At 39.3% G+C, this 12,012-nt stretch overlaps 1 protein-coding gene across 3 annotated transcripts in view; it reads right to left on the bottom strand.

The window, feature by feature from the left end:
• AKAP10 (A-kinase anchoring protein 10) overlaps window positions 1-12,012 on the bottom strand; it is a 192,612-nt gene that overhangs the window by 50,300 nt on the left and 130,300 nt on the right. For all 3 annotated transcript variants that reach the window (XM_064279345.1, XM_010600246.3, XM_064279346.1), the window contains one exon: window positions 1,069-1,178. In XM_064279345.1, coding sequence (XP_064135415.1) covers window positions 1,069-1,178 — 110 coding nt within the window. The remainder of the gene's footprint in view (window positions 1-1,068; window positions 1,179-12,012) is intronic.

The following is a 12,012-nucleotide window of genomic DNA, read 5'->3' as shown; positions in this document are numbered from 1 at the left end:
TTACCTGGAATTTTTAATATAACAGGCTTTACAGGGGTTGGTTCATAACTACAGGTTGTACGTAAGTTGAACATTCGTAACCCAGGGATGAAAGAAAGTACAGTAAGTACATACATAAGGCAGTAACACAGTCATTATCATGACATATGTATTATATATGTACCTTACCATTACATCCCTGGCAGTGCAATTGTTTTGTATACAAGAGGCATTAAATATATGCTGTGTGCAGGAGGCTGTGGTGTCTGCTACACCCAGTTATGTCTGCAATGCTCTGCTCTCCGATCAAGATTTCTGAACTCTGCTATAACCTTATGGGACCACAGACGTATCTGCGATTGGACGTTGGCCAAATAAATATTATGTGGTGCATGACTGTATTAATAAATTATGTTGGTGTTTTTTATTTTTAAGACAGACCGAGCTAACATATGAATTAAATGAAATGTAAAAGAGATAGCCAAAAAACATACTATATAGACAAGACACTCATCAATCTCATAGATGGTGGTGGAATAATGATGGTAACTAACACTTATGGAGTGCTCACTAGATGTTGGAGTCCCTGGGTGGTGCAAAAAATTAATGTCCTCAACTGCTAACTGAAAGGTTGGAGGCTCGAGTCCACCCAGAAGCACCTTGAAAGAAAAGCCTGGTCATCTATTTTAGAAAATATCAGCCACTAATAACTCTATAGAGCACAAATCTACTCTGACACACATGGGGTTGCCAGGAATCAGAATCAACTCAGTGACAATTGGTACAAGACGTCTGGCAATGTTTTAAATGCTTTTCATGTATTACCTCATTTAATCCCCCTACCAACTCAACAAGGTAGCTATCATTTTCATTTTATAGATACAAAAACTGAGACAGAAAGAGGTTAAGTAGCTTGCCAATAAGTGGCAGAGCCAAAATAAAACCCAGGAAATCACTCCATAGACCTCATCCTAATACTACACACTACATGTAAAACTGCCAAGCATATATTAATAAATTACTGAGCCACATTTTAAAATGATGCAAAATTCTCTTACACTCATAAAAATTGACATGAGCCGATCTTACCCTGCATATGTTCGTTGATATAAAGACTCTGGATCCAGGCTTGCAGCATCCACAATTATCGCTTCATCAAAATTTTTCAGAATTTTAACACTGGTTTTTTTCACACTGGACTACAAGAGAAATTGTAAATATTAGCAGTGTGCTATTTGGCAACTGGGTTTAGAATACGATACATCTGTATAAAATTTTTTTCAGTGTTCAGAAATATGTAATTTTCACTCAACCCCAGCACTAATGAGATGTTTAATATCAATGATTCTGAAATGTGGCCTCGAAATACAACTATAGGAGGAAAGTACAACATTAAAATGTGTAACATATATATTTGTATGTCATTATCTGTTTGTGTTCCTAATTATCTAAGTTCCAAAAAAATGTGCTGTATCTACAAACATTATGTTCCTAGATGTGCTGCGATTAATTATTTTTGTGTGGGGTCTTTTTAGCCACGGTCTTAAAACTCCCACCCAAGTGACTGGGTGGGACTGAGTGATAGGGTAATTGTAGCTCACCGAGGGGATTGTTCAGTTTTGCCTTAAAAGAGAGCCCATTTGAGAGCAGGAGGAGCCAGCATGTCCTTTAGACCTGGGATCGCTGCACTGAGGAGCTCCCGGACCCAGGAGATACACAGCAGCAAAAGATGGTGTAGTGGGCTTCCTGACTCACAAAGAGAGAAAGCTCAGTTCCTTTGGGAAGAGGCTTAGGGCCAGGGAGAGGCATGCCTCCAAGCACAGTACGGAAGAGGCTGTCCTGATGGAAGAACTGTATCCTGAGTGTTCCTCAGCCTGAATTGTAACTATTAACTTCCTTAGTAATAAGCCCCATAATCCTGAGAATGGACTGTGAGTTCTGTGTGGCCATTGAGTGAATTATCGAACCCAGCAGAGTGCTGTGGGAGGGACGGTTGATGTCAGAGTTGGTAAAAATGGTGGAGACAGAAGGCATGTCTGACCTCCGCGTTGTGATTTCCAGTCCCTCTTGTGGAGTTAGAGGAGGTCAGACACTGCCCCTACATAGTTTTTACACTGTTGTTGTTGGGTGCTATTGAGTTGGTTTCGACTCATAGTGAACCTATGCACAACAGAATGAAGCACTGCCCAATCCTGCACCATCATCACAACTGTTGATATGCTTGAGCCCATTGTTGCAGCCACTGTGCCAATCCATCTCGTTGAGAGTCTTCCTCTTTTTCGCTGACCCTCTACTTTACCAAGCATGATGTCCTTCTCGAGGGATTGATCCCTCCTGATAACATGTCCCAAGTACGTAACACACAGTCTTGCCATTCTTGCTTCTAAGGAGCATTCTGGTTGTACTTCTTCCAAAACAGATTTGTTTGTTCCTTTGGCAGTCCATGGTATATTCAATATTCTTTGCCAGCACCACAACTCAAAGGCATCAATTCTTGTTCGGTCTTCCTTATTCATTGTCCAGCTTTCGCATGCATATCAGGTGACTGAAGACACCATGGATTGGGTCAGACACACCTTAGTCTTCAAGGTGACATCTTTGCTTTTCAACACTTTAAAGAGGTCCTTTGCAGCCAATTTGCCCAATGCAACGCATTTTTTGATTTCTGGACTGTAGCTTCCATGGGTGTCGATTGTGGAGCCAAGTAAGATGAAATCCTTGACAACCTCAATCTTTTCTCCATTTACTATGATGTTCTTATTGGTCCAGTTGTGAGCATTTTTGTTTTCTTTATGTTGAGGTGTAATCTGTATTGAAAGCTGTGGTCTTTGAGCTTCATCAGTAAGTGCTTCAAGTCTTCTACACTTTCAGTAAGCAAGGCTGTGCCATCTGCATAATGCAGGCTGTTAATGAGTCTTCCTCTAATCCTGATGCCATGTTCTCCTTCGTGTAGTCCAGCTTCTCAGATTATTTGCTCAGCATACAGGCTGAACAGGTATGATGAAAGGATACAGCCCTGACACACACCTTTCCTAACTTTAAACCATGCAGTATCCCCTTGTTCTGTTCAAACGACTGCCTCTTGATTCATGTATAGACTCCCCATGAGCACAATTAAGTGTTCCGGAATTCCCATTCACCACAATGTTATCCATAATTTGTTATGATCCACATAATTGATTTCCACATAATCGAATGGCTTAGAATAGTCAATAAAATACAGGTAAACATCTTTCTGATATTCTCTGCTTTCAGCCAGGATCCATCTGACATCAGCAATGATATCCCTGGTTCCATGTCCTCTTCTAAATCCAGCTTTAATTTCTAGCAGTTCCCTGTCGATATACTGCTGCAGCCACTTTTAAATCATCTTCAGCAAAATTCTGCTTTCATGTGATATTAGTGATATTGTTTGATAATTTCCACATTTGGTTGGATCACCTTTCTTTGGAATAGGGATAAATATGGATCTCTTTCAGTTGGTTGGCCAGGTATCTGTCTTCCAAATTTCTTGGCATAGATAAGTGAGCACTTCCAGTGCTGCATCCATTTGCTGAAACATCTCAATTGGTTATTCCTTCAATTCCCAGAGCCTTGTTTTTTGTCAGTGCCTTCAGTACAGCTTAGAATTCTTCCTTCAACAGCATTGGTTCCTGATCATACCATACCTCCTGAAATGGCTGAACGTCGATCAATTCTTTTTGGGATAGTGACTCCGTGTATTCCTTCCATCTTCTTTTGATGCTTCTTGTGTCATTTAATATTTTCCCTGTAGAATCCTTCAGTATCGCAACTCGAGGCTTCAATGTTTTCTTCAGTTCTTTCAGCTTGAGAAATGCCTAGCACGTTCCACCCTTTTGGTTTTCTATCTCCAGGTCTTTGTACACGTCATCATAATACTTTGTCTTCTCGAGCCACCCTTTGAAATCTTCTGTTCAGTTCTTTTGCTTCATCATTTCTCCCTTTTGTTTTAGCTACTTGACGTTCAAGAGCAAGTTTCAGAGTCTCTTCTGACATCCATTTAGGTCTTTTCTCTCTCTACTGTCTTTTAAATGATCTCTTGCTTTCTTCATGTATGATATCCTTGCACAACCTGTCTGGTCTTCAGTCATTAGTGTTCAACACGTCAAATCTGTTCTTGAGATTGCCTCTAAATTCAGGTGGCACATACTCAAGGTCGTGCTTTGGCTCTTGTGGACCTGTTCTAGTTTTCTTCAGTTTCAACTTGAACTTGTACATGAGTAACTGATGGTCTGACCCACAGTTGGCCCCAGGCTTGTTCTGACTGATGATATTGAGCTTTCCCATTGTCTTTTGCACAGGTATAGTCAATTTGATTCCCGTGTATTCCATCTGGAGAGGTCCAGGTGTATTATCACCATTTATGTTTGTGACAAAAGGTATTTGCAATGAAGAAATCGTTGGTCTTGCAAAATTCAATTAGCCGATCTCCAGCATTGTTTCTATCACCAAGGCCATATTTTTTTACACTATATTTTTTTACACTAGGTATGTAAAAATCCCTCCCATCCTGGGTTACGTTTCTTGGCTAGTAAAGGTAAAACCTAACATTTACAGAATGAATGTGAATGTTTTTGCTTCTCAGTGATGCCAAAGGAAGCTTTTCAAGCTCAAGAAACCTTTCCAAAAAGACCAGCTACATTATTATAGTAAGTTCCCCCCAACATACTACTCCCCGCCCCACATAAAAAAGGTCATAATTAGCATTTTTGTAAAATAAAGATCCAGAAATTCTGTTAAAAATTTCAATTACAGACTCACACTTAAGCAAGATGATTTATATACAAGATTATTCACTGCAGCATTGTTTTAATATCAAAAGACAGGAACACACTTAATGTCCACGACTAACAGATAGGTTAAATAAGTAAATTACTAAACAATCATATATAGAACACTCTGTACCTGGAAAAAAACAAGAGGGCTCTCATTAAAATTGAGAAAGAATAATCTCCAAGTTAAATAAACAAATAGAAGTACCAGGTAACTGAGGGAATAATTTATTCTATGAGGCCATTATTACCCAGATACCAAAACTAGACAAAGACATCACAAGACAAGAAAACTACGGACTAATGAATACAGCACTCATGACTATAGATCCAAAAATACTAACGAACTAAGTCCAGCAACATATAAAACACTAAATCGTGATTGTTACAGATCGAACTGTGTCCCCCAAAATAAGTGTTGTAATTCCTCACCCCTAGTGGATATAATCCCATTTGGAAATAGGAGTTTCTTTATCATGTTAATGAAGCTGTATCAGTGTAGAGTGTGTTAAGCTGATGATCTTCTTCAAGATATAACTCAAGATGATTAGGCAGCTAACATCATACCCAATACTAAGAGACTGAAAGCTTTCCCCCTAAGATCAAGAACAAATAAAGGATGCCCACTCTCACCACTTCTATTTTAACATTATACTGGAAATTCCAGCCATTGCGATTAAAAAAAAAAAATTTTTTTTTTTTTTTGCGATTAGGCAAGAAAAATAAATAGAATGTATCCAGATTGAAAAGAAAGAAGTAAATTCCAACAAATATATAGTAATTCCTGCTACACATAGGGAAACCAAGAAGGACATATCTAAGCAACTCATGAGCCAAAGGAAAAAAATCATTAGAAAACACTTATGACTATACAAAATATTTAAAAGTAAATGACAATGAAAATGCTGCATATCGAAACTTCGGAAATGTCACTAAAACAGTGTTCATAGATAAATTACTAGCCTTCTATGCATATTAAGAAGTACATAAAATTAAATGAGTTAAGGGTATAAATCAAGAAAAAGTGTATAAAGGATAACATAGTAAACCCAAAGAAAAATAGAAAAAAAAAAAAAAGAGCTTTGAAGATGAATGATCTACACATACATGTAACGATATGGACAAATCTTACAAACATAACTGATAAAATAACTAGACACTAAAGAGTACATATAAAAGCTAACAAAAGGAAGAAAATAATATTAGAATGAAAATTAATGACACACAGGAAAATTAACTAAAAATAGGAAAACAGAGAAAAACCATCAAAACCAAAAGTTGGTACTTTGAAAAGATCAATGAAATTGGCAAACCTTTACCTGGATTGACCAAGAAAAAAGAGAAAACTTAAATCACTAAAATCAGAAATGAAAGAGGAAACATTACTGCTGTTCTTACAGAAATAAAAAAATCATAAAGAAATACTATGAATAATGCCAATCAATTAGATAACAGATGAAATGGAAATATTTCTAGAAAGACAATACTGAAACTGAATCTAGAAGAAATAAAAAATGGAATAGATTAACAAGAGACTGAATTAGTAAACAAAAAACTACTCACTCAAAAAAGCACAGGACCGAGGCGGGGCCAAGATGGCGGACTAGGTGGATGCTACCACGGATCCCTCTTGCAACAAAGACTCGGAAAAACAAGTGAATCGATCACATACATAACAATCTACAAACTCTGAACAACAAGCACAGACTTAGAGACGGAAAACGAACAAATACAGGCAGACAGCGACCGTTTCCAGAACTAGGAGACAGCGTACCAGGCAGGTGACCTTCGGAGCCCGATCTGGGGCAGAGCCCAGGGGGGCAGACGGCACAGACAACGGGCCCAGCCCTACCCCCCCACCGAACCCATCCCAGGAGAGAGTCTAGCGGGTTGGCGCGGGCGGTGTAGCGGCGCAGCCGGAGGGAGAAGCACCTGGGCGGCAGTGACTGGTCTTGGAGCAGGGAGAGCAGCGTCCCAGCCAGGGAGCCGTCCCGCCGGGAGTTTGGCGGGAAGCGGGCGGAGCGCGAGCGGGGCGGGGGTCAGCGATATTTCCCTAAAGCGACCCCGGGGCGGGGCCCACACATTCGTGCAGGGGGACGCCCACCCATTTCGCACGTGTGGCGTGGCGCACTGGAGGGAGAAGTCCCCGGGAGGAAGTGACAGGTCTTGGAGCTGGGAGAGCAGCGTCCTAGCCGGGGAGCCGTCCCGCTCGGATTCTGGCGAAAGCAGGTGGGGTGTGAGCGTGGGGTACAATTACATTGCCCAGAATTGACCCAGGGGGCAGGCCCAACTGGTCGTGCGGGTGATGCCCACCCAGCTCACGAGAGCGTTGCGGCGCACTGGAGGGAGAAGTTCCCGGGAGGAAGTGACAGGTCTCGGAGCGGGGAAAGCAGCGTCCCAGCCGGGGAGCCATCCCGCTGGGATTTTGGCGAACGCGGGCAGGGCGTGAGCGCGGGGACCAATTATATTCTCCTGAATAGACCCTGGGGGTGGGCCCACCCGTTCGTGCGGAAGACGCCCACCCAGTTCGCGCGAGCAGTGGCGCGCACCGGAGGGAGAAGTCCCCGGGAAGAAGTGACAGGTCTTGGAGCGGGGAGAGTAGCGTCCCAACCGGGGAGCCGTCCCGCCTGGATTTTGGTGGACCGGGGCGGAGCGTGAACGCGGTGATCAGCTCTATACTCTGTGGTGCTATACTCCTAGCTCTCTGATCCCTCCCCCACCCTCCCCAGGTGGCTCCATTCACATCCGAATACCCGGAGCCAGAGGGAGAATTCAGATAGGGATCTGACTGCATTTTTTTTTAGCTGATTACCTGGAAAATCTAGTTTCCCAGTAATGGCTCAGAGACAACAGTCCATATCAAACCACATAAAGAAACAGATCATGACAGCTTCTATAACCCCCCAAACAAAAGAATCAAAATCTTTCCCAAATGAAGATACAATCCTGGATTTATCAGATACAGAATATAAAAAACTAATTTACAGAATGCTTAAAGATATCACAAATGAAATTAGGATAAATGCAGAAAAAGCCAAGGAACACACTGATAAAACTGTTGAAGAACTCAAAAAGATTACTCAAGAACATAGTGGAAAAATTAACAAGTTGCAAGAATCCATAGAGAGACAGCATGTAGAAATCCAAAAGATTAACAATAAAATTACAGAATTTGACAACGCAATAGAAAGTCAGAGGAGCAGACTCGAGCAATTAGAATGTAGACTGGGACTTCTGGAGGACCAGGGAATCAACACCAACATTGCTGAAAAAAAATAAGATAAAAGAATTAAAAAAAATGAAGAAACCCTAAGAATCATGTGGGACTCTATCAAGAAGGATAACTTGCGAGTGATTGGAGTCCCAGAACAGGGAGGGGGAAAGAAAACAAAGAGAAAATAGTTGAAGAACTCCTGACACAAAACATCCCTGACATCATGAAAGACAAAAGGATATCTATCCAAGATGCTCATCGAACCCCATTTAAGATTGATCCAAAAAGAAAAACACCAAGACATATTATCATCAAACTCACCAAAACCAAAGATAAACAGAAAATTTTAAAAGCAGCCAGGGAGAAAAGAAAGGTTTCCTTCAAGGGAGAATCAATAAGAATAAGTTCAGACTACTCAGCAGAAACCATGCAGGCAAGAAGGGAATGGGACGACGTATACAGAGCACTGAACGAGAAAAACTGCCAACCAAGGATCATATATCCAGCAAAACTCTCTCTGAAATATGAAGGAGAAATTAAGATATTTACACATAAACACAAGTTTTGAGAATTTGCAAAAACTAAACCAAGACTGCAAGAAATGCTAAAGGAGATTGTTTGGCCTGATGACCAATAATATCAGGTACCAGCACAATACAAGGTCACAAAACAGAACGTCCTGATATCAACTAAAATAGGGAAAGCACAAAAACAAACAAATTAAGATTAATTCTAAAAAATAAATAAATAAACAAAATAATACACATAACAGGAAATCATGGAAATCACTAGATAAACGATCACAATAATCAAAAAGAGGGACTAAATACAGGAGGCATTGAACTGCCAGATGGAGACTGATACAAGGCGATATAGAAGGATACAAGTTAGGTTTTTACTTAGAAAAATAGGGGTAAATAAAAAGGTAACCACAAAAAGGAATATCAATTCCATAACTCAAGAAAAAAGCCAAGAAAAACGTAACGACTCAACAAACACAAAGTTAAACATTATGAAAACGAGGATCTCACAATTTACTAAGAAAAACGTCTCAGCACAAAAAAGCATGTGGAAAAACGAAATGGCCAACAACACACACGAAAAGGCATCAAAATGAGAGCACTAAAAACTTATTTATCTATAATTACGCTGAATGTAAATGGACTAAATGCACCAATAAAGAGACAGAGAGTCACGGACTGGATAAAGAAACACGATCCATCTATATGCTGCCTACAAGAGACACACCTTAGACTTAGAGACACAAACAAACTAAAACTCAAAGGATGGAAAAAAATATAACAAGCAAACAATAAGCAAAAAAGAAGAGGAGTAGCAATATTAATTTCTGACAAAATAGACTTTAGACTTAAATCCACCACAAAGGATAAAGAAGGACGCCACATAATGATAAAAGGGACAATTGATCAGGAAGACATAACCATATTAAATATTTACGCACCTAATGACAGGGCTGCAAGATACATAAATCAAATTTTAACAGAATTGAAAAGTGAGATAGACACCTCCACATTTATAGTAGGAGACTTCAACACACCACTTTCGGAGAAGGACAGGACATCCATTAAGAAGCTCAATAGAAACACGAAAGACCTACTTACAACAATCAACCAACTTGACCTCATTGACTTATACAGAACTCTCCACCCAACTGCTGTAAAATATACTTTTTTTTCTAGGGCACATGGAACATTCTCTAGAATAGACCACATATTAGGTCATAAAACAAATCTTTGCAGAATCCAAAACATTGAAATATTACAAAGCATCTTCTCACACCACAAGGCAATGAAGCTAGAAATCAATAACAGAAAAACTAGGGAAAAGAAATCAAATACTTGGAAACTGAACAATACCCTCCTGAAAAAAGACTGGGTTATAGAAGACATCAAGGAGGGAATAAGGAAATTCTTAGACAGCAACAAGAATGAAAATACTTCCTATCAAAACCTCTGGGACACAGCAAAAGCAGTGCTCAGAGGCCAATTTATATCGATAAATGCACACATACAAAAAGAAGAAAGAGCCAAAATCAGAGAACTGTCCCTACAACTTGAACAAATAGAAAGTGAGCAACAAAAGAACCCATCAGGCACCAGAAGAAAACAAATAATAAAAATTAGAGCTCAACTAAATGAATTAGAGAACAGAAAAACAATTGAAAGAATTAACAAAGCCAAAAGCTGCTTCTTTGAAAAAATTAACAAAATTGATAAACCATTGGCTAGACTGACTAAAGAAATACAGGAAAGGAAACAAATAACCCGAATAAGAAACGAGAAGGACCACATCACAACAGAACCAAATGAAATTAAAAGAATCATTTCAGATTACTACGAAAAATTGTACTCTAACAAATTTGAAAACCTAGAAGAAATGGATAAATTCTTGGAACAATACCACCTACCTAAACTAACACATTCAGAAGTAGAACAACTAAATAGACCCATAACAAAAAAAGAGATTGAAACGGTAATCAAAAAACTTCCAACAAAAAAAAGTCCTGGCCCAGACGGCTTCACTGCAGAGTTCTACCAAACCTTCAGAGAAGACTTAACGCCATTACTACTGAAGGTATTTCAAAGCATAGAAAAAGACGGAATACTACCCAACTCATTCTATGAAGCTACCATCTCCCTGATACCAAAACCAGGTAAAGACATTACAAAAAAAGAAAATTTTAGACCTATATCCCTCATGAACATAGATGCAAAAATCCTCAACAAAATTCTAGCCAATAGAATCCCACAACACGTCAAAAAAATAATTCACCCTGATCAAGTGGGATTTATACCAGGTATGCAAGGCTGGTTTAATATCAGAAAAACCATTAATGTAATCCATCACATAAATAAAACAAAAGACAAAAACCACATGATCTTATCAATAGATGCAGAAAAGGCATTTGACAAAGTTCAACACCCATTTATGATAAAAACTCTTACCAAAATAGGAATTGAAGGAAAATTCCTCAACATAATAAAGGGCATCTATGCAAAGCCAACAGCCAATATCACTCTAAATGGAGAGAACCTGAAAGCATTTCCCTTGAGAACGGGAACCAGACAAGGATGCCCTTTATCACCCCTCTTATTCAACATCGTACTTGAAGTCCTAGCCAGGGCAATTAGGCTAGACAAAGAAATAAAGGGTATCCAGATTGGCAAGGATGAAGTAAAGCTATCACTATTTGCAGATGACATGATCGTATACATGGAAAACCCTAAGGAATCCTCCAGAAAACTACTGAAACTAATAGAAGAGTTTGGAAGAGTCTCAGGTTATAAAATAAACATACAAAAATCACTTGGATTCCTCTACATCAACAAAAAGAACATCGAAGAGGAAATAACCAAATCAATACCATTCACAGTAGCCCCCAAGAAGATAAGATACTTAGGAATAAATCTTACCAAGGATGTAAAAGACCTATACAAAGAAAACTACAAAGCTCTACTACAAGAAATTCAAAACGACATACTTAAGTGGAAAAACATACCTTGCTCATGGATAGAAGACTTAACATAGTAAAAATGTCTATTCTACCAAAAGCCATCTATACATACAATGCACTTCTGATACAAATTCCAATGTCATATTTTAAGGGGATACAGAAACAAATAACTAATTTCATATGGAAGGGAAAGAACCCCCTGATAAGCAAAGCATTACTGAAAAAGAAGAAGAAAGTGGGAGGCCTCACTCTACCTGATTTCAGAACCTATTATACAGCTACAGTAGTCAAAACAGCCTGGTACTGGTACAACAACAGGCACATAGACCAATGGAACAGAATTGAGAACTCAGATATAAATCCATCCACGTATGAGCAGCTGATACTTGACAAAGGACCAGTGTCAGTCAATTGGGGAAATGATAGTCTTTTTAACAAATGGTGCTGGCATAACTGGATATCCATTTGCAAAAGAATGAAACAAGGCCCATATCTCACACCATGCACAAAAACTAACTCCAAGTAGATCAAAGACCTAAACATAAAGACTA

This window comes from Loxodonta africana, chromosome 2, assembly GCF_030014295.1.
Source record: "Loxodonta africana isolate mLoxAfr1 chromosome 2, mLoxAfr1.hap2, whole genome shotgun sequence".
In the NCBI taxonomy this organism is placed as follows: Eukaryota; Metazoa; Chordata; class Mammalia; order Proboscidea; family Elephantidae; genus Loxodonta; species Loxodonta africana.
Note: the sequence above shows the minus strand (reverse complement) of the source record. Positions and strands in the feature narration are given on the sequence as shown.